This window comes from Sardina pilchardus, chromosome 23 (genome assembly GCF_963854185.1).
Source record: "Sardina pilchardus chromosome 23, fSarPil1.1, whole genome shotgun sequence".
NCBI classification, from domain to species: domain Eukaryota; kingdom Metazoa; phylum Chordata; class Actinopteri; order Clupeiformes; family Clupeidae; genus Sardina; species Sardina pilchardus.
The window spans coordinates 21,024,050-21,046,662 of record NC_085016.1 but is presented as its reverse complement, the minus strand read 5'-3'; the positions used below and the strand labels follow the sequence as shown (position 1 = coordinate 21,046,662).

Genomic DNA, 22,613 nt, shown 5'->3' with positions numbered 1-22,613 from the left:
GGATTTGATTTCTCTGACCACCTACATCCTCTTTTGTGGTCTCTGACACAAACTCATTCACTCTCTTTCTCTTTTTTCTTTCTCTATCTGCCTGATCTCACTTCCTGTATGCGTATTCCTGAGATATAACATTCTGTGGGTTTTTCAAATGTACAGTACCTTGTGTATCTTCCACATGCATCTCCCATGAATCTGTGTGGAAAAGATTATTCATAAGACTGATGCAATTCTCTCCCTTTCTCTCTACTTCTTTCTTAGCTATTTCTCTGTCTCTCATTCTTTCGCTCTTTTTCTCTCTCTCTCTCAATTCAATTCAATTCAAGAATGCTTTATTGGCACGACAAGTTCACTCATATTGCCTAAGCAGTTATACAACAAATCTGAATTTAGTTCAATTCAGTTTAATCTGAATCTCTCTCTCTCTCTCTGCCCCCCCCCCCCCCCCCCCCCGCTCCGTGGCTCCTGTAGGTGCTGAAGCAGGAGCGCTCGTGGGCGCTGCAGACGGAGTGTGGCGAGCGGGTGGAGGCTCTGGTGGAGTGGGTGCGCACGCAGTGGGAGGCCATGTTTGGGGTCAAACTGACCACCAGCATCCAGGAGCTGCCCAGCTGAGATGCCCGTCCTCATCAGCCCCCCCTCAACCCCCCCCCCCCCCCCCGTACAGTACTCCCTCTGTCTCTTTCACCTTCTTCTCAACCCCCCCGTACAGTATTCCCTCTCTGTCTCTTTCACCTTCTTCTCATCCCTCATGCCACTTTTCTTTCTCCATCCATCTATCATTTGTGTGTCTCTCTCTCTCTCTTTGTGCTATCAAACATACTAAAACTTTCTTTCTTTCTTTCTTTCTTTCTTTCTTTTCTCATTGTGTCTACCTCTTCCACCACTCTCTACCTCTTTTTGTTGTTCACTTGACTCTGTCCCTCTCTCCATGTCGGCCTGTCCAGCCATCTCATTTGCTTGCCTAGTATGTCCCTTGATCCATCTTCTTTTTTTCTAGGCTTACTTCTCCCCTGTCCATTCTCTCTCTCTGTGTATCGCTCCGTCTCTCACTCCCTCTTTTTCTCCCTCTCTCCCTCTCTCCCTCCGTCTTTCTAATACCCACCTTCCTGCCAATCCCCCCCTTTTTAATAAAAGCTGATCTGTTGTACTTGGCAACAGGAAACAGCCAAAAACCGCTCACATGAAATGGCTCACTGGACGCGACCTGGGCGAAGGCCCACGCAGCGAAATGCACTGCACGCTCTCTCTGCCGCGCTCTCGCAGAGCTCCGTGCCTTACCGACTGGGCCCTGCTCTGCTTGCTGTCTACCAATGCACCTTATGGAACCTCTGCTCGAAAATGACCTGGGAATGGAAAGATGAGGGAATGTCCATGTCAACAATGGACACTGCGTTATTTCAGGGACTGTGTGTGTGTGTGTGTGGACGTGTGTCGTGTGTTTGCATGGGTAACGGTCTGTGTGAGTCGTTTTTTTTTTTGCGTGTGTGTGTATCGATCTTGAAACCTGCCGAGCCAGTGATAGCGGGCACTGGGTGAAGAAGCATGGCATCATCAGCCCCAGGGTAGTCGCTGGCATCCGCCTGAGCGGAGGATTTGGGCTGATGAAGCTGACTCACACAGCTTTTTACGGGAAATATTTTCTGTTTGCTTTTAGTCATTTTGTCACTCTGTGCTTTTTACATGTTGTTGTTCTTTTTTTTAGAGCCCCAACTCATGCACACATGCATTCAGAGTTTATGTGAAAACATCGGTGACTGCATATGAAAGGGTGTTAGCTGGATGTTTTAATGGACAGATATGCGTTACTAAAATAGTACATAGACGACTGTTTGTAAAAAGGGAATGATCACCTTGGTGGGTATCACTCAGTATTAATGTTTGCCCACCATGTATTACAAGTTTAATTTAGTGTTTGTGCCAAGTATAACTTGTAATAATTGCACTGCAACAGTTTGGTAATGTTTTCAGAAATGTAAAAAAGGTAACTGAAAAAGGTAACTGTGATGACCGCTCTTGCCCTATGGAACTTCCACTGAACTTCCACTGCGTCAGTGTGGTTTCTATTTATTTTTCTGTGGCCGTAAAATTTGTGTCAAGTGAGTGTTAATAATGCTTTTTTTTATTTTGTTATATGAATAATAAAAAATGGCCTATCTTGTGTACTCGCTTTGTGTGGGTGAATTTGACTGGAACATGTCAGCTGGAGAGTTCTATGGTTGTGGAATTCATATCCAGAGCTCCTCCATTTTCGCCACCAGCATCTAGTGGTCTGACCAGAGCTGTGTGGCTCTCATTGTTCCCAAAACCCTTTGCAGATGTAGGACCATCAGATCTACTTGGCCATCAATATGCCCACACTCACTCTACGCTCCTGAGACACTATGCTCGCTTTCAGAGAACACTGGAGGATTGCGTCCTGGCCAGCAAAATCTGGTGCAAATCAGCGCGCTCAGACTCACTCATGACCAACTGTTTTGACTTAGCAACAAAACGGACACTGTCTGGGGAAAGTTCATCCCGAAAGTTCGAAGGTGTTTGGGTTTGTCCCGATTTAAAAGTCTGCGACAGTGCACCACTATTCTCCTGCACCCTCTTAGTCACCTACCTCAGCGAACAATATTCACCTGTTAACCTTTTGGCAGAGGAGATTTAAATGCCCTAATGAAATATGTTCCTCAACAAAGTTCCATTTTATGGACCCAGAATTCTCCGACATTCCAGTCACACGTGTGACAATGCTTGCTAAGTTTAGAGTATGATTTTTACATTATACTACATTTATGTTATGTAGCTATTGCCCTTCTCTCCAGATCTGTGCACACGGAGTTCTGTTCCACACAGTAGTGGAAGAGTGCGTATAGACTCTCGCCTCAGGGAGAATATCTTGTTCCCACCCTAAGTGCAGTATGAATAGTCACGATGTAACAGAATACCCTTCAATGTTAGGATTTTCTCCTACAGTAGCACAGGATGGTAACTTTCTCAATGTGCCTGTTAGCAGTGAAGTCACGTGTGGGTGTTTGTACAGTACGTGTGAGCCTCAATGTTGTGACACTGGATAGTTCCTACTGAAAAGGTTCTTCTAGAGGTGTTTCCGGTGATGTGTTTTTCCCCTTTTCGAGTGATTGCCAGCTCAGGCCCTCAGAGGTGTATGGACATGTGGAGTTCAGTATGAAGTCCAGTCACGGGTGAAATTGTCTTTCAAAACAAAGCACTTATTCAGGGGTGAATGCAAGGCTAGATGTTGACGCAATGTAAGCCTAACGTGTAAGCACTTCGTTCACACCTTACTCTGCTAGCTCTACTCAGCTTTTTAACACACACACACACACACTTGGCTCAAGTGTCACAACTGGTAGAACAAGGTGCTGACGATCAGTGATGGATTACTCAACAGCCCTACCAGGCCCAGGGGCCCAACGGCTCAGGGGGCCCTGAAGCTCAAGCGTCTATTTTGAGATCAATATGTTCATTATGATATCTGAATAGGGCCCCACAGGTCACTCTACTGTATGTGTGATAATCATGCTTTGTAATCGGCATCTAAGATGTCTTAAATCTGTTGATGGTATTATATCGTATTTGTAAGACTCAATCTGTCTGTTTCACAAAAGAAGTCTTCCTTTAAGGGTTTTTTTTTCCTTTTTTTTTTCTAAATGCCCCTGGACCCCACTGGCATTACTGAGTTAGGGTGGTGGTAGCATAGAGGTTAAGGAGCTGGGCTAACATGCAGTGGCCTGAAAAGTTGTGGCTTCAGTTTCCACCTTGAACAAGGCACTTACCCAAAGTTGGAGTCAGTGTAGTCCCCCATAATAGAACTGACCAGTGTAAATCACTTTGGATGAAAAGTGTCTGCAAAATGAATAAATCTGAAGTGGGCACGGGTGCCCAGTGGTTTATAATCTGGCCATGCTGACAATACAAGGGTCTTGGGCAATGAATGACCTTGGCATTTATGCCCTTTTTGTGCTGCAAGTCACTTAGAGGCAGCCATAGAACCATGGAACCTTGGGTCCAATGAAAGAATACAACTTCTTACATTTTGCATTGGATTTTACCACCAATTTGCGCACTTGAACTGCTCACTGAAATTGTCGGTTAAAGCTGGCTTTCATATTTGAACGTGGATGAATGGAGTAACTTTCCAGCTGTCTGCACAATGACTACAGTCCAAATCAGCATCTGACCCAGAAAGCCATCACTGTACTTCCTGCTCTTGGCCGAGGGTAGCCCAGGAGTTGAATATGGCTGGCATTTGCGCCAACTCCTGAAAGGAATTGGGCTGGATGGTCATGTGATCAGAGCATTACCATCCATCCCTGACAGTGGTTTCTCCTTCATAAAACCTCCAATAAACAAGCTTGTAAGTGGTCTATGTGAAATTAGTCTACTGTTCTCTCCTCTGTTTACGTGGACATTCCTCTATTAGCCATGTGATTACATGAACAGTTCATATCTGGAGACATCTGAAAGCGATTAAGAGGTTTGCTAGATCAATGGTATAAATGGCACATTCCCTTTAAACTAAACAGTTGTTCTTTTGTCAATGCTGAATTGAATAGACTGTAAACTCTGAAGCTCAGGCGGCGATACAGAGTGAGAGAGGTTTTTCTTTTAAGGGGTAGGACGGGCACAGGCTCTCATCTCATCTTTGGACAGCTGGTTACTAGGATACGACCGTGTAAACAGAGCATCCCCCACCACACACACACAGAGAGAGAGGGAGGGAGAGAGAAAGAGAGAAAGAAAGAAAGGGAGGGAGGGAGAGAGGGAACTCCACATTGTTGTATACATAGTTGTAAGTCATGTCCTGTGTGTGTGCAGATTGGCTCAACCAAACCATGCTGCCGATTTCCAGCATCACGCTGGCGGCCCAAACCACACACTCTGCACTCTGACCTCTGCTCAGCTGGATGGCCGGGTCAAACACACGGCGAGGTCCGCCTCACTGTTCTGTTTTCATCTCAACAGAGCGTGTTCCTGTCTAATTGTTGCTGAAGAAGTGGAATCATTTCGGAGAGTTCGGGGACCAGAAAGAAATGAATCCGGGGTCGGAGGAATCCAAACAAAACCTCTTTAGTTAAATATCATCCCATTGAAAGAAAAACAGCACATACTGTATATCTAAAGATGGTTTCACTGATGTGGGTTGTCTCTGGATTGTTTTTTTTTTTTTTTTGTAGTAATATTTTTGTCTTAGTTGAATTTGTTTAGATTTGAAGATGAGGGTATAAGGGCTGGCTTAGATGTGCTCTTCTCCGCAGCGTCTCGTGGCAGTGTACTTTATCTCACTGTAAAGAGACTTCAGCTCATTTGTTTTAGCTGAGTATATACACACGTCTGGAGAGCTGGTGTCTGGGGCCGCATCTGGAGTGGTGGCATCCCAGGGTGCTGTGCTGTGGTCCTTGCATGGACATGTCTACCATTCAGCTCTGGCAAACAACCATGACCGTGCACATGCTCTCTCTCTCTCTCTCTCTGTGTGTGTGTGAGAGAGAGAGAGAGAGAGAGAGAGAGAGAGAGAGAGAGAGAGAGAGAGAGGGGTGTTCGTGTGTGTGTGTGTGTGTGTGTGTGTGATTAAGTGAGAGAGATACAGAGAAGACAATACAGAAACATTATGCCCTCGCTCTCTCTCTATCTCTCTCTCAAACAGTAATAGTTAGATTATTTTAAAATAGATTCAACTTTATTGTCATTGTGCAAAGTACAAGTGCAAAGACAACGAAACGCAGTTTACGTCTAACCAGAAGTGCAAAACACTATAGTGCAGTGTAGACAATAGTGTACAGTTAAGAAAGTGGTTTGCTTAAGGTGCTATTCTGCACACAAAAAGACCATGTTAGTTTGAACAACATTTTTTCTGCAGATCAGTCATACACATCAGAATACAAAGGTTAGTGCATAATCTAACAGCAAAACCATAACCGTAGAAATGTAGAAATATTTCATCTTCATGAGTTTTAATTTTCTCAGCAGTGCATCCATTAAATTAGGAAGGGCATGGTCAGCATCACAATAATAGGGATGGCCATAATTCGATGTAGATGGTGAGAAACTATGAGTGTGGCTTGTGTGAAGAATACAGGTATTGTGACAAGAAAGAGGGACCTGATTCATGTCTCCCTCTGGGTTCCCATAAACTGGATTGCAGGGGATGTGAGGGGAGGAGGATGAGGAGGATGAGGGAGGGATATGGATAGAAACCTCACTCACTCGCTCTCTACTCGGGACTCCGACATGGATGCAGAGGTCACATGGTCCCAGCAGTGAACGAAAGGGTTAATTCAGAAGTGGTTAAGTTAATGAAGTTCAGCGGTGCGAGAGGAGGCAGTTATTTTGGAAAACAGACGCGACAGACTGGTGAACTTTCTAAGTTACTGGAAAAGAAAGTTTGAAGCCACAAGGTAGGTTCGTAAATTCCGAAGTTTAGTGACCAAAGGAAACATTGTTTAACTTTTGGCTACCTTTTGTTGAATTTGTTGCGCATAGTCAATGATGTGATGGCGCTTCTTGCGATTAACTTGCACGTGTATAAGCATCAATGACAAGGTTGTGAATGTGTTGAATCAGTCACCATGGATGTGCCTTATTATTTTAAGGATTGTTTGGTGGTTTAAATTTCAAACTGAATTTCCGTATCCACTGTCGGAATTTCGGCTTTTTTCTCAGGTATGCTAGGTACATTGGTAATCCTTAGTGCCTGTTGTCGCTTGTGTTATAACCTGGTGTTAAACTGTGTCGATGTCGATATTAAGTTTTTTGAGAGCGTTTCGGAAGCCTGACCTGAATTTAGACTGGAAAAGCTCGGATTTCTCACTCGGATCGTAAATGTCTTTTGCTGTCAGAGTAGGCTACCAGAGAATCCTCTGTTTGCCGTCATCTGTTTCTTCAGATATAGTTGCCATTTGGCCAAGTGTGGAGACCAGAGTTTATAAAATGAGATTTTGTGTTGTTGTGGTGTAGCCTGTAAGATCACATAAAGTATAGGCTACTGTAGCATTACCCAGGGGGTAGGACCAAGTGTCACTGATATCTGCTGGTTCGAAGTGAATTAAGAATTCAAATTAACATCTGTTCTGATAGTCAGAATTGGTTAGGCTATGTAAATTAAAAACTCTTGTTTTAAGAATAATAATGTCAAGGATGCTGTAGATCGGTTCATCATGTTCAGATTCAAACACCATGAAGCCTGTTTGGCCATCAGTTGCCTCAAGCCTGTTTTCCAGGTGTGAGCTGCTGTAGTCTACTTGGATCATAAAGTAGGCTTCTGAAGCCTCTCCCATGCATCCGATATTCGGAACGCTATGGAACTTGTTTGTTTGTTCTTTTTGTTGATGTTGTATAACAGTTTGTTAGTCTTGCATCAGGTGATGGCTTTATCAAGTCTTGACTTGATAACCTAGTGAAGTGGGTGTCGACCGCTCATTCATGGTTGACTGGAGGAGATAAGGCCGAATGTAAGTGACAGTAGGGATTAGGGGTTCAGTTTGTTCCCTACATTGTGCCCAGTCATTCCCAAGTCAGCACTTTGTGTACAGTGGATCTGTGTGAGTGTGTGAGTGTGTGTGTGTGTGCGAGAGAAAGCAAGCGAGAAAGACATAGGCATCATTAGGGTTGCATTTGTCCCCCCTTTTCCCCTCCTTTTTATCACTTTTATTTTCTTGCCAAAGTGTGGTGTGATGTGCAGGCTGAGCCTTTAGCATAGGTGTAGCCATTGGAAGAGTGGAAATGGGAGGAATATTTATAGTATGTGCCAAATACAGCCATAGGCTCTCAATCTTGTGTGTGTTTGTGTGTGACCTGTTGGCCTGAAAAAGAGCTCCAGGTCCTTGGCGGGTGGACAAGGCAGCTTGTCCCAGCCCACGCCTGCGTTCCACAGGTGCGTGCCACAGGTTCTGGAGCACTCCCGACTCTTCTCCCCGGCTTGCTGTGACTTGCCGGCTCCTCCTTTTGAAGTCGCTGCTCCACAGCTGAGCTCCGGCTCTGCTGCCGATGGTGATGAAGGGCCTCCATAAAGACAGGGTGTGACTGTGTGTGTGTGTGTGTGTGTGTGTGTGTGTGTGTGTGTGACTGTGTGTGTGTGTGTGTGTGTGTGTGTGTGTGTGTGTGTGTGTGTGTGTGTGTGTGTGTGTGTGTGTGTGTGTGTGTGTGTGTGTGTGTGTGTGTGTGTGTGTGTGTGTGTGTGTGTGTGTGTGTGTGTGTGTGTGTGTGTGTGTGTGTGTGTGTGTGTGTGTGTGTGTGTGTGGAGGGGGGGACTCAGGGGAGGAAAAAGTAGGCTCTATGGTGGTTAAGTGAGGGGGGGGTGGGGGTGTCTCAGCAGATGTTTCTCCCCACCGAGCTCTCTCTGACCCCTGGAGAGCCACGACGGCAGCGTGGAGAAATGCGGGCGGCCAGAGGGCACCTCACGTGGCCCGTCCCCGGCTCCCGTCTCACGGCTCGGCCAGCTCAGCGGAGGTGTAAATCTCAACACCTGGGACCGCCGCTCAGCTGATGCCGGAATGTCTGGACGTCTGTCTCTTGTTTCCCTGATGGAAGTCATGAGGACTTGCACTCTGTTGAGTCATTTTTTTTTTTTTTGAGTTTTAGATTCAGATTTGCTGGAAGAGCGAAGAATTGTCAGGTTTATTGGGGATTAATGGCCTGTGGAACTACATCAAGGCTGCTGTTCTTCCAACTCCTGCAACTCTGCCTTAGCCTAAGCTGCTGTCGAAGTGCATCCTATTTGCATACAGTGTTTAATTTTTTTTTTTTTTTAAAAAACGATTTGGCAGATCTTTCTACTGTAGCGCCTTGCCATAAGACTGCCTCTTGTGCAGCCAGCTTCCAGAATCCTTATGGCCTTTTCGTACTGTATGTGGGCAAAAGAGATTCCATAGGCTTAGAAAGGGGGTGGATCTGAAATGCATGCAGCAGACCCGGCAGCTGTTGCGCAACAGTTTCCCTATAGAAAGCTTTAATACCTGCATCAGTCAAGTCCACATGGTCATATGTCACCCTACCGTATATGTGAGGAAAAGCCTCCAAAACTCCTGGGACAGGAGACTGTCGTAAAATGTGAGGCTTATGCTTTGTATGTTTTCGGTGTGTTGGCCAAGTGAATGTGTAGCTCTCCCACTGCTTAATAACATTCCGCCTGGCGCCAGCTTAGTAGATGATAATATTTAAGTAGGGAGTTGATAGGGCGACTTGTGTGTCCAGCGCAGAGTTTCACCCAGGGCACTGCCATCAGTCCAGTACAGGTCACAGAGGGCTTTGGTGTTTGTCCAGTTGGAGCTTTCAGGGGGATGACATTGCAAAGTACCATTTCTCAGACAAACTGCTGTGCTGTCTGATAACTGCTGAGTTACACACACACACACACACACACACACACACACACACACACACACACACACACACACACACACACACACACACACACACACACACACACACACACACACACTAAGGAAGGGATGTCTGTAAGAAGTGCTGCTTCAGGTTCTGCTCAGTACTGCTGTCTGGCTGCTCTCAGCACCACTCCCTCTTGTGTGTTTTGAATGGATTTGGTGAAGCTGATTCATAACTGCTATTGTAGCGCATTAAGAGGCATTGGTGTGCACTAGCCACTGTGTGGACTGGGCTGTTGAACTAGGCAGGAGGTGGACAGCTGCTGGGCCGCATGCTGCTCCTCTCTTTGCGTGTCAAGTCCTCTTGATCTTGTTTTTAATTTGTTTTGTGTTTGTTTAATTTGGTTTTCTTCATGGCTCTCCATCACAGGTTCTCTATGCCTGATCTCTCCTCCTGTGCTTTTTTTCAAATGCAACTTATGTGTCTTCCACATGCGTCTTCCACAGAAAAACTGATTCATAAGACTGATTCAATTCTATCTATCTATCTATCTATCTATCTATTTCTCTCTCTATCTATCATTGGGATGTGTCTGTAGGTATCTTCGATCCATAATATGATGGTGTGTCTGTATTGAGCAATATGCCCAGAGAGGGTGTAGGTTCCAGTGATTTTACAACATCTAAAGCCTACCTTACCTTAGCAAGATTTGGAAAAGATTCTTGAAATATTGTAGTCTCTTAACTAATGCCCCTCATTCAAGCTTTACTCAAAAGACTACAATCTTTCAAGAATCTTTCCCAAAATCTTGTCAGTGTAAGGTAGGCTTAAGGGGTGTTGTTAGGCACTGCCCTCCTGTCTTATATACAGAGTACAAATGAAGTAACTGTCTGTCTGTCTGTCTGTCTGTCTGCCTGTCTGCCTGTCTGTCTGTCTGTGTCAGGGCTGAGAGGGCTTCTCCTGCTGCGCCACCATGAGCTGGAGCTTCCTGACCCACCTGCTGGAGGAGATCTCCAACCACTCCACGTTCGTGGGGAAGGTGTGGCTGACCGTCCTCATCGTCTTCCGCATCGTGCTGACGGTGGTGGGCGCCGAGACCATCTACCACGACGAGCAGAGCCAGTTCGTGTGCAACACGCAGCAGCCCGGCTGCGACAACGTCTGCTACGACGCCTTCGCGCCGCTCTCGCACATCCGCTACTGGGTGTTCCAGGTGATCATCATCACCACGCCGTCCATCATGTACCTGGGCTTCGCCATGCACCGGATCGCGCGCGTCGGCGACGTGGACTACCTGCCGCGCCACCGCAAGCGGGCGCCGGTGGTGACGCGCGGCCATCTCCGCGACTACGACGACGTCGACGAGCACGAGGAGGCGCCCATGATCACCGAGGAGGCGGAGCCCGAGAAGGGCGGCAAGCCGGGCGGGGCCAAGGCGACGACGTCGGCGGCGGCGGCGGCGCCCGAGGGCATGGCGGTGAAGCACGACGGGCGCCGGCGCATCCTGCGCGACGGGCTCATGAAGGTGTACGTGGTGCAGCTGCTGTCGCGCATCGCCTTCGAGGTGGCCTTCCTCTTCGGCCAGTACCTGCTGTACGGCCTCCAGGTGGACCCCTCGTACATCTGCACGCGCAGCCCCTGTCCGCACACCGTCGACTGCTTCGTCTCGAGGTGAGTCGCTGGTCACATGCAGAGGAAGTCTAGAAGGGTTTAGTACAGTAATTTCCTGTGTATTAGCTGCATTGTGTGTGTAAAGCCGCAGGATTGTTTTATGCAAGTTAAAAGAAACAAAGCCATATTAATCCCATATTAACTGCTCCCGGGTATTAACCTCATAGCTGAAGAAAGTTTGCTAAATCAATGTATAAGCCGCATAGCCTGGCAAGCCAAACTACACAGAAATGTATAGTCTGGGGTCGGACCATTCACAGAGTTGAAGCTTGTGGGTGGGATGAACAGTTTCAAACTGCCTCTGCACGTAATAGGCCAGCATTTGTGACCAATCGTAGCCGGTCGGCAAAACGGCAAATACATCCTTCTTTAAAACAAATGACTTCTTTCTGCTCAAATTTCAAAGAAAAGCCCAAGTCTAACTCTTCCAAAGCCGATTCAAACGAGCGCGCTTCCACCGCTTAGTTAGCCTCATCCATCTTTTGTTTTTCTCTATGGTGGTGCGATACAGTCTCAAACCCAACTTGTTGAACGAGGACGCATGGTCCAGCCCCCTGGCGTCTTAACGGAAGCCGAAGGTGAGCTAAGGCGGCCTCAAGGACTCCGTACACAGATAGAGCGTTATGATTGGCTAGGCTGAACTCGAGCCTAGCGCAGCCTTGGCGTCAACGGTGCGACCCTAGACCATCCCGCTAGGCAAAAATATTTTTGGCCGCTAGGGTGCGTCTAGATTTCTAGGCTATAAGCCGCGGCTAATAGTTGGGAAATTCCAATAAGCATGAATCATCTGCCCGTGGTATGATTGCGAGTAAGTGGGGTTGGTGGCAAACCTGATGATGGATTAGCCGTTAGGCTAAACCAAACGTGCCCAGATCTGTCACTTAAAGGTGCACTCAGCGATGTTGGGTAATGTCACTTCTGTTGATGTTCAAGCAACGTGCAACTGAAATTCTCCTGAACGCGCATCTGGTTGATGAATGACTGGAAAGGTTTCGTGGTTCAGGCTGCAGCCGGCTGTGATTGTTGCACTTTTGGAGCCGGCGCTGGAGCCTGACTGGGTTTTACAGTGTGTTCACTGTTCAGGGGACAGGCAGCTAGAGGATTGTGAGGAGATCGATGTTTGCTGTATGTGACAAAAAAATTTTAAAAATCAGCTTAGAAACTGCGTATCATCACCTAGAGCACCTTTTATCACTAAATTGGAATACATCCCAGGAGTGTATTGCGGGCACATGTTTTATTGACAAACTTTCTTTGTGCTTTGTTTTGCTTGGAGGGTGAAGCTAATAGTGCTCTTTCATTATCAGGTTTACCACATACTGACTCACCTTACCCAGATTTGTAACTACACTTGGAATACCTCCCAACCTCCTTCTTGAATTTCCCCTTGGGGATCAATAAAGTATCTATCTATCTATCTATCTATCTGATCTAAATCCAGCTGTTTTATCTATAGACCAAAATGGTGTCCGTGTGATTTATTCAAGAATGTATTTTTATACGTTGTCTTTGGATGCGGCGTGTATTATTAGACCATTCTTAGGTCAATGTAAACATTTTTATTTGGCACTGTAGTTAGATCTCACTCCTGATCTCTGTGAATTGGAAAAGTGTTGCGTTAGCGTGGCCTTAATAAAGCAGAAAGAATGCACAGTATCATGGAGTGTGTTTGTATGAATGTATGAATGTATGGGTTGTTCATTGCCCAGTTTGTCACTTGCGTGCACAAATCTATGTAACTTTTCAGTGTGTTTAGAATGTAATTTCCAGTTCCAGCTGTTGTTCTCTCCAGCTGTTGTTTAAAGTTCCGTCCCCTCTTCCCTCGTGTTCCGCGCAGGCCCACGGAGAAGACCATCTTCCTGATCACCATGTACGTGGTCAGCTCGCTCTGCCTGCTGCTGACCTTCCTGGAGATCTGCCACCTGGGCATCAGCGGCATCCGCGACACGCTGAAGGGCCGCTCCAACGGCCGGCGCCGGCCGCCCCCGCCCCACCACCACCACCACCCGCTCAGCTCCGCGGGCATGCCGGGCCACCTGGGCGCCTCCGCCCTGCTGAAGCGCAACCCCTCCGCCCCGCCCCGGTACTCGGTGCTGAAGAAGGACGCCTCCGGCGGCACGCTGCGGCCCGAGTTCAGGGAGCTCAACATGGCCGACTCGGGCCGGGAGTCCCTGGGGGACGAGCCGTCGGGCCGCGACGTGGAGCGCATGAAGCGGCACCTGAAGATGGCCCAGCAGCACCTGGACCGGGCCTACCAGAGCGAGGCGGCGGTGACGACGGCCTCGCGGAGCAGCACCCCGGAGTCCACCAGCGGCACCGCCGTCGAACAGAACCAGCTCAACTACGCCCAGGAGAAGCAGGCCAGCACCAGCAGCGACCAAGGTGTGTGTGTGTGAGTGTGTGTGTGTGTGTGTGTGCGTGCAACACTGTGTGAGTGAGACACTGTGTGCATGTGTGTGACTATGAATTTTTTGTATGTTGGCTTTTATTTCTGTCATTTGTAATCATTTTTAGTTGGTGGTTTCATCTAATCATTTTTTTTAACTAACTTTAATTCATTTAAGTAGTGTGCGTGCGTGCGTGTGTGCGTGTGTGCGTGCGTGCGTGCGTGCGTGCGTGCGTGCGTGCGTGCGTGCGTGCGTGCGTGCGTGCGTGCGTGCGTGCGTGTGTGTCCCTTCCTCTAGTAACCTCAATCAGCATATGATTCACTTTCTGATTTTGTTTTGACAACATGAAAGACTAATAATGCGTTTTCTCTTTTCTCTCTCCAAGGTGTCCATGCCTGAGGCCTCTGCAGTCTAGCCTGCCTCTCCATAACTCACACTGGCAATCAGGAAGCACATTTAAGGATGGCAGTCGTAGATTTGCTTTTTGGAGATATGTACATGCGTGCTTTTGTGTGTGTGTGTGTGATTTTGATGTTTGTAAGTCGGTTTGTGTGTGTGTGTGGTTTTGTTGTTTGTTTGTTTGTTTGTTTGTGTGTGTGTGATGGATGGGTGGAGTTTGTACTGGAAAGGTGCCTTGCAGTATTAAGGCCAGTGAACACTAATGCGAAATGCACAACGTGTAAAAAACGCTCCAGAGATGAATCACCCCTGAGGGCCACACCTTCTGGAGCCCCTGCCAAAGCGGCCCTTTGTGCCTTAACACACCCCATCTACCCACCCCTGCAGTCTCACGCACCACCCATTGCTCATCACCCATCACCCACGCATTGGATAAAGGTGATGGTGCTGCCGATGGTTCATTTTTTTTCCTCCGTTTTTGTAGCTTTTTTTTCTAGATGGTTTGCCGCTACAGCCGTGTTGGTTCTGGCTCAAGAGACGCCTTTCCCGCTGACCTCCCTGATAGTGGGCCGAATCTCGGATCGAGGTCTTGTACATAAAACATGGCCGACCTGTGCTCTCACAGAAGGAAAACATTCCAGGTCTTAAAGAGGACCTAATGTGTGTGTGTGTGTGTGGGGGGGGGGGGGGAGATGTTACTGAGGTGACAAGGACCCACATCACGGTGCTTTTGGATGACAAGTCAACAGTTAAGAGAAATCCGTCATCTTTTCTCTTGTATAAAAATTGTTCTGACTCAAGAGAAGTTCTTCTTAAAGAACTTCTTAAATACAGCACTTGCTCTGAGGCATCGTTAGTCGCTTATGTTCAGAGCTGTGAACTCTCTGTGCTTCCCTCTTATAGGCTGAACTAAGTGCCTCGCAGAGATTTGTTCTCCTCTCAACCAGCAAATGATAGGCCTGCGCAATCTCAGAAGAGTTTTTTTTTCTCTTTACATGCGGAGCTGATAGGCAAACTAGGAGGGATACCTGGAAAATGCTTGAATTTCTTGGCTAGTTTAAGCTTCTTTTTGTTGTCTGTGCATTTCACTTTTCTTACCTTTTTATTTTGTTTGTCTAATAAGCCATAATGAATACTTTGCCATTCATATCATTCCAATTTCTGTCTCTGTTTGATGTGTTGGAAAAGCTTTCATTAGACCTATAAACTGGAGACTTTTGGATAATTCTTTCTTTTTGTGTTTCATGTCATTACTTCAACAATATTTTGTACAGACATTACTTTGAAGATAAACATTCTTTGACTGTTTTTTTTTTTTCTTCTTTTTTTTTTAATATGTTGCACATTGTGGTTTATGACATTTCGATTTTAACTGTGTTGATGCTGAATTGCCAAATGTTTGTATCTTGTGTTGTCAGCCTTGTGGTCTATTGGCGGCTATCTCCATTTGGCACAGTAGAGCAATCAACCCAATTGGAAGCCTGTCAAACCCTTTGGCTTGGCATTACTGAAGAGCTGCTCGATCGCCACAACATTTCAAACGTGTGTGTGTGTGTCAGATCAACATGAAAGACCGTTAGTGTGAGTTGTGCTTGCTTGGAATATGTGTGCTAGCTTGTGAGTGCTTGAGAAATGTCTGGTATATTGAAAGGCTGCATATAGTTTCTCTATCAAATGCTGAGACTGTTGAGATCTGTTGGTTGATTGTTGAGATTGTAGACAATGGGAGGGGGAACAACATGCATTTCAATATTGACCGTAGCCAAAGATATTGCTTTGTGCAATTTGCTATTTTTGTACAAAACTGTTGTAAGTAAATAAAAATGCATAAAAACAAGGAATAAAGTGGGCATATTTATACATGGCGTAGTGTTCTATTTAAAAACGCATACATGTCACACACAATTGTCCCAGCAGCGATGTACTCTATCAGGAACCATTGATATAGTTTCGTCTCCATCTAGTGGAGGAAAGGAACAACACACTTTCGGTCTAATATAAATCTTTAATTAAAAACAACATTTGAAACAAGCGTCAATCAACACGTCTGCAACTCTACAATGATGGCACCTATAACCCTGTTTTGATTCAACTAAAAGTAGAAAGGTGAACGTGACTAATCAGATGCAGGTGCACTCTTCGGGTATGATGTTCGGCAGCGTCTCATACTTGAAGGAAAGGCCTCCGTCAGAGGTAGTGGTGAAACGCAAGGACTTCATGGTTCCCGGCACAGGGGCGCAGCACTGCTTGATACCCAGTACCTGGCTGCGCTGGGAGTTTGCGCAGGTGCCATGGCAGTAGTTGAAGGTGAACTCTTTGGGGTGCACGATCCAGTTGTCCCAGCCCAGCTCAGCGAATGAGATTTCGATCTTCTGGAGGTGGCAATCGTTGCCGGGGTCTGTCTTCTCCGATGAAGTCCGCTGGAGGATGTCCAGTGCAGCGGGCGACCACGGGATGAGGGGCGCTCGACGGGTCCGCTCCGGACTTTTAGGCTTCGTGTGGAGGTGCACGAAGGGAGTCTTGTCTTGTTCAGAACTCAGACACGCGCACTCCGAGCAGCGCACCTGCAGGATGAATGGGCCCTCCGCCACGGCTTGGTGGAGATCTTTCTCCAAGTGGTAAATGGTCCAACCGTCTTCGCCGCGTTTGTTCGGGGTGTCAGAAACCTTCAGCAGCTCCTGTCTAGTAGTGAGAATATAAACGGGAGCGTTGACCGCTTCTCCCGCGTAAAACCAGAAGCGGGCTGAGGTAACACTAGTTTCCTTGTTGTCCAAGGAGGGCTGGAAGTAGTAAGTGAAGAAGCCGTTGGCTGGAGTCTCGGAGGAAGAGGAAGGATCGTCTGGTGAGTTCACACAAGTGGAATCTGTAATATAGAAATGTTGATTTGTCACTGTAGACCTACTACAACAAAGTATGGTCATATCAAAATTACAACAGACCACAAAATGGCAGCTGTTGCATATTCCTCCCCACTAGCTTTTCACCACAGATTTTAACTGTGATGAGATGAGGCCAAGGACTTTCTTAGACACAAGAATACATTATAAAGGCCTATTAAATATTGCATTTTAGATCATTAATGTAGCATGACATTTTATATGGAATATACAAAAATATTTTCCAACAAGGCAATAACAACTTTATTTTTTTTTAGTTATCAGACCAGGTCCTGTATAACAAATGCCACAGTCATAAGCCATAGCCATAAGTGTCCAATGTGTTGTTGTGTTTCACAACTGATAAAGTGTTTGGGCTTGAGCTTAAGGTTTGAGCACTTACCTAAAGTGGGAAACAGAATGACCTCAGAAATATCTCGACGCTGCCTACTGCTGTGTGCTCCCAGGTCTCCCCGACTGTGCCGAGAGCGGCGCCGGAGGGCATGTTCAGGCTCTGCGTTCTCCGCTTGGGGTCGATGTTCAGGCAGCTTTGGTGCCTCCTCTAGCCTCAAACCCTCCAAGATCCGCGTTTTCACCCAGCCCAGCAACAGCTCGCGTGGGAGCTCGTCTCCTGGGCATGCCTCAGACTCCTGCGATAGCCATAGAGCCAAGTGGCAGAAGGCAGAAAGAACAGCCCTGGAGACTGGCTTGTGTATCCACATGTTTGCCTATCAACAGTGGACCTCTGTCTGACTGTCGTATTAGCAGTGTCTACCACTTGATGAATGCTTGCTTCCTTCTCACTCACTTTTATATTTGAAAGTCCTTACAATTCTCAGAATTTGGTATTTTATACAATTCTGAGACGTCCGATTGAAAATACAATCCCAGAATGTCCACTCTTCAAATCCCTCAAAATCTCTAGATCCAGATGTTCAACTGTTTTACAGTCACCTTCAACAGTCTTTTTCTTCCGTTAGTTAGTTCAGCCTTGAGTGGTTGACATTCAATGAAATATACACCTTCTCTATCCAGGTGAGCTCCTAACGGACACTGATGTTATGGTGGAATCTCTGGAGATTAATGGCTACTTTGTGCTGGGTCTCCTCCACTTGTTGTGGTGGTGTCTGAAATGGCTAGTCTTCTCCAGTCACCCTCACTCCTTCGCAAAAAATGCCATACGCAGACGTGTTGACAATCGTCTGACCTTGTCTAACGTTAACTGTTACATTGTATATGAGAGAAACTGTTAGAGAGCCACTAAGACAATCTGATGTGTGTGTGCGCACAGGTTTGGTGACGTGTGGGGCGCAAAGAAATGCCTTTCTCACTGTCCACACAGATGAAGCGAAGAGGGTAGGGAGTGTATTTTTCTTACGCCAAGATAGCCCAAACCCAAACAGCAGTCAGGGAAATGATAAGAACGGAGACAGAATAACACTGTGTGCGCTGTATGTTGTCTGTTTCTGCCATACAGTCACACAAGAAGGCCTAGCATTTGAATGTCATATTTACTGTGGCTTTCTAGAGCAATTTTAAGTGTAAACTCGTAAAGGTTTTTTTTGTTTTTTAATAATGTGTGTGCCATTATAATCTCACATTTCTTTGTGATTCCATATGGAACTAGGTATTTCTACCACCGTCTACATTTTTCATGAGCTCTCCACAACTCACTGGGGTCCTTGTAATACAATGACAAATCAGAAAAAGTTGGAACGTTGTGTAAAACACAAATAAAACAGATTGTCATAAACAAATCCCGTAAACCCTTATGTTTATAAATACACACACACACACACACACACACACACACACACACACACACACACACACATACACATACACATACACACACACACACACACACACACACACACACACACACACACACACACACACACACACACACACACACACACACACACACACACGCACACATACTGTACCCACATATCGTTACACTTTTCCAGCATTTTATTGACCTGTCCCAACTGTTTTGAAACAAGTTGCTGGTATCAAATTCAAAACGAACATATACTTTCCATGATAGTAATTTATAATTTTCAGCATTTGATGTGTTATCTGTGTCCTTTTTTGCAGCTAAATATGAGTTTACTTTTTTAAATTTGTACTGCACACAACGTCCCAACTTTTTAAGATTCGGAGTTGTACTCTACAATCTCGATCTGGGATCTGAAACATCCGCTGACATGGTCCTCCATACTACAGTAGGTTCCTCAGATCAGTCCTCCTTTCCTGCTGGCCTTCTCTGGGGACAGAGTAGACAAGACGAGTGATACTGCTGCACCTGTTTCCTCGTCGGTTTTGACTGAGTGGGAAACAAAAATACCTTGTTATCGCCGTACAGAGGCCTTGACTGGAGCTGCTTCTCTCCACTACTGTAGGTGTGTTTTCCCCAGGCGGCTGAACCTCACACCAGTGTCCACGAGGACAGGGAATGCACCCTCGTAACACTACAGTACAGCATGTCCATTTCACTTTCATGCACCTATTCTACTCAGTAGCATTTTCTTTTTTTCAAAAAAAGACAAATATACAACTTCTTATTAACAATGCTGTATGGCTCCCATGTCAGCTGTTTTGTTTTGGTATTTGGATTATATAATGCCACCACTAGGAGTAGGCTAACTAAGAAGGATTAACAGAGTTAAGTATGTTGTAATTCTCCATGTGCCATGGAGTATAATGTTATTATAATTATATAGCTAATGCTTATCGATCTATAGATGATGTTTTTATTTGAGTAAATTATGACTGGCCATGGCTTGAAGCTGATATCCAAAAGTCTGCACAGTTAGACTCTGTGGAGCGTAGACATGCTGTCTCTGAAATGCTGTTCACATTATATCTCTTTCACGCAACAGTGTAATTATAGTCGCCCCATGACGCCACGGCGAGCTTTGAAACTGAGACAGCCGCCCGAGACAGTCAGCCTTGTCCGTGACCAATAAACAATTTGTCACATTAGTTTGGCCTCAATCCCCCTGTTTCTCCACTGCCTATAGGCCTGGCTGTATGCCAACTTTCTGCCACAGTGGAATGGACCACAGACCACATGAAGAATGTTACTGCAATATGTATGTACATTCAGGCTAGTTATCATGTACATGTTGAACCATGAGTGTAGGTTTTAGCGTTGCAGCAAGAATACAGTAATCCACAAATATATTGATTCAGGCAGTGAGAGAAAAGTTGTGCTTGTGTTGCCTACTGTGCCGCATGGATGTACTACCAGTGGTGACCAGCAGGAGGTGTACATATGCTGCTGTATTCTTACATACAGTATGTCATTATTGCAGCTTCACTCCATTCCTCTCCTTGTGACCTTTTGAAATGATCTTGTGAAGGGATCCAGTATGATAAGGACTCTCTCTTTGATCATTAATTTACCTATGAATGATGTTCAAGAATATGAAAACCTTTGATAAAAGGAGGGAGTTATGAGATGATGGTGATCTAGCTATTAGGAAAAGCTCAATGGAACATTGAAAGCTGACCTGACCACCAAAGACTTTAGAGCACTACGTTCTAAGATCTTTGATGACCATGTGCACCTGTGCTGTTGGTTTATTGTAAATCACTCTGGTTAAGCTTCTGTTATGATATACGTAGGTTCAACTTCAGCTACTCTCAACTGAAATGGCCTCCATATGATGCAGTTATCATGACTTTATCAGAAAATGCTTCCCCTTGTAGGTCCGCTTTTTGCTTTAATGAATATACATTGATCGATAATCTTTCATTTATCTCAGAGCAATAGGAACTTTCAGATATAGCACTGAGATATTTTTGCGCGACCTGACAGTTCTCCAATTCCATCACACACAGTAAAAAAGTCCTTGAGGAGATGTTTTGCCTCAGCGATTTGTTTACACTCTGACAGTTTTCCGATTATATCATACAAAAACTCCTCAAAAGACCTTGTGGAAAGAATTGCTTTGCTAAATAACTATTTTTGTGCTCCAATTGATTTCTCTAGTTGCACCACACACACAAGCCCCCACTCACCCCCATACATGCACGCACACACACACACACACACACACACACATACACACACACACACACACACACACACACAAACACACACACACACACACATACTGTACACACAGACCTCCAGCACCTCTGCAATGGTCAGTATCCCTTTTCCTATTTGTGCCTGTGAGGTCAGCAGGAGAGAGTGGGGCGTTCAGGAGCATTACGGACAGCACATGACCTGGCCCTGATAAGTGTTGATCCAGCCCCCGGTGCACTGCTATCTTTGCCCAGTGAATCACGGCACACTCACGTAGACCCTGTGTTCCGTCAACCAGGGCCTCAGCAAACTGGTTTCCCAGGGACACAGGGCTGGAGGGTGGGGGGGAGGAGTGTGTGTGTGTGTGTGGGTGTGTGGGTGGGTGGGTGGGTGGGTGTGTGTGTGTGTGTGTGTGCGCATTTCAACATGTGTATGAATTGTAGTTAGTGTCTGTGTGCTTTTATATTTATGCCAGTGTGTACATGTGTTTTTGTGTTTGTATTTATTTGTGTGTTTCTGTATTTGTGTGTGTGTGTGTGTGTATGTGCAAGTATGGGGTGGGTGCAGTGTTGGGCTGCCCAAAAAATGCGACCTATCCTGGGCACAGCTGTCACTCCAAGGCTGGTTGGAATCTTCTGTCACCTCCACAGGGAGTCAGCACGTGAAAGAGAGAGAGAGAGAGGGAGAGAGAGAATGAAGGACAGAAATAGAGAGACACATAAGAAGAGAAAGACTGATAGAAAGAGAGGGACAGAGCTGGGGGGAACAGCAACTAAAATCCAACATGTGGAAACGAGCGGAGTTGAGTTTGACTGCACTGAGCTTTTCGGAAGCCGACTGACTAACAGAGAGCTTAGCGTTTGGACAGGAGGCTGGAAAGAGAAGAGTGTCTCTATGAAGCCCAACCCCATCTGAGAGAGCAGAGGTCAGAGAGAGAGAGAGAGAGATAGAGAGAACGAGAGCGCAGGAGGGGGGGAGCGACAGAAAGGGTCTCTGTGACATTGCTCTGTCAGTAGATGGTAAACAGAGCCTGGAGCCTGTCATGCTGAGCTGCCCTTCTCCCTCTTCGAGGGGCGAGAACCGGAGCCGCTAATGCTTCGTGATCCGGGGGGTCTTAGAACCCTAGTCACTCTGATCGAGGAGGGAAAGCCCCCGCATACTGGAGCATAGTAATTAGGCAAAGGTAATCTGATTTTGTTCTTCCTTTTCAGCACTTCCAGTGATTGGAGCGCTAGCTTAGCGACAAGAGAAAAAAAAATAACACTCCAGTAATGACAGCAATTACAGATTTGCTAACACAATTTGTTTGTCCCCACTAATACATTTGGTTTTGTCAAAGTAAATAAAGTTTAATCACATTTATGTCAATGGATAAAGTAAGTTTATATGTTTTGGGATAGATAGTGAAAGTTTGATCATTAAGTTTAGTAAGTTAAGTTTGGGCTGATGTAGATTTACTTGTTTTAACAGTGCAGTCCAATCCGTGCTGATTTTGGTGGTGGTGTATGGAGGAGACAATGGAGAGGAACTCCCGGCTTTGTTATGAGAAGCGGTCAGAGACATCGAAGATGGACACGCTGTTGGCCTTAATACCAACACCTAATAACTAATACAGACCCTGGAGGTCCTTGATTGATGCCAGTCGGGCACAGCACAGCTTGTGGACAGTTGGCCCTTTTGACTTTGCCATGCGACGGGCACAGTTTCCCTCGCGAGCCACTCCCGAGAGAATTGTGATGCCCTCTGCCGGGGCATCGGGCCGACGTTCGGACCTCCCGGGCCAGGAACAGCCCGCTCCGGCGCCGCCCGTCTTTCTGCGGAAGCTCAAGCGTGGCGCCGTGGGGACCGGGTGTGACGTGCGTCTGCGGGTGTCAGTCGGCGGGCACCCCGAGCCCATGCTGCACTGGTACCATG

At 46.3% G+C, this 22,613-nt stretch overlaps 4 protein-coding genes across 4 annotated transcripts in view; 3 read left to right on the top strand and 1 right to left on the bottom strand.

Annotated features, from left to right (window-relative positions):
- stk11ip (serine/threonine kinase 11 interacting protein) overlaps window positions 1-2,157 on the top strand; it is a 42,544-nt gene extending 40,387 nt beyond the window's left edge. The window contains exon 26 of the mRNA XM_062528447.1: window positions 469-2,157. Within this exon, the coding sequence (XP_062384431.1) occupies window positions 469-609 (141 nt within the window). The 3' untranslated portion in view covers window positions 610-2,157. The remainder of the gene's footprint in view (window positions 1-468) is intronic.
- Window positions 2,158-6,237: 4,080 nt separating this feature from the next.
- LOC134071243 (gap junction gamma-1 protein-like) lies at window positions 6,238-13,933 on the top strand. The gene is made up of 4 exons (XM_062527886.1): window positions 6,238-6,401; window positions 10,271-10,998; window positions 12,836-13,380; window positions 13,771-13,933. Exons 2-4 carry the CDS (start codon window positions 10,301-10,303, stop codon window positions 13,782-13,784), a joined length of 1,257 nt encoding a protein of 418 aa, XP_062383870.1. The 5' UTR covers window positions 6,238-6,401; window positions 10,271-10,300; the 3' UTR covers window positions 13,785-13,933.
- A 1,823-nt stretch (window positions 13,934-15,756) lies between these two features.
- inha (inhibin subunit alpha) lies at window positions 15,757-17,889 on the bottom strand. Its single transcript, XM_062527885.1, has 2 exons — window positions 17,064-17,889; window positions 15,757-16,647 (listed from the first exon to the last, which is right to left on the bottom strand). The coding sequence occupies exons 1-2, from the start codon at window positions 17,380-17,382 to the stop codon at window positions 15,905-15,907; spliced, it is 1,062 nt and encodes a 353-aa protein (XP_062383869.1). The 5' UTR covers window positions 17,383-17,889; the 3' UTR covers window positions 15,757-15,904.
- Window positions 17,890-22,387: 4,498 nt separating this feature from the next.
- Window positions 22,388-22,613, top strand: part of spega (striated muscle enriched protein kinase a) — a 51,892-nt gene continuing 51,666 nt past the window's right edge. Inside the window, exon 1 of the mRNA XM_062528620.1 lies at window positions 22,388-22,613. This exon is cut by the window's right edge and continues 156 nt beyond it. Within this exon, the coding sequence (XP_062384604.1) occupies window positions 22,388-22,613 (226 nt within the window).

Excerpts from the sequence above, each read along its gene's own strand:
- LOC134071243 (XM_062527886.1), top strand. The coding sequence starts at position 10,301 with ATGAGCTGGAGCTTCCTGACCCACCTGCTGGAGGAGATCTCCAACCAC. Across the intron at positions 10,999-12,835 it reads GTCGACTGCTTCGTCTCGAG|GCCCACGGAGAAGACCATCT; the intron begins GTGAGTCGCTGG and ends TGTTCCGCGCAG.
- inha (XM_062527885.1), bottom strand. The coding sequence starts at position 17,382 with ATGTGGATACACAAGCCAGTCTCCAGGGCTGTTCTTTCTGCCTTCTGC. Across the intron at positions 16,648-17,063 it reads CATTCTGTTTCCCACTTTAG|ATTCCACTTGTGTGAACTCA; the intron begins GTAAGTGCTCAA and ends TCTATATTACAG.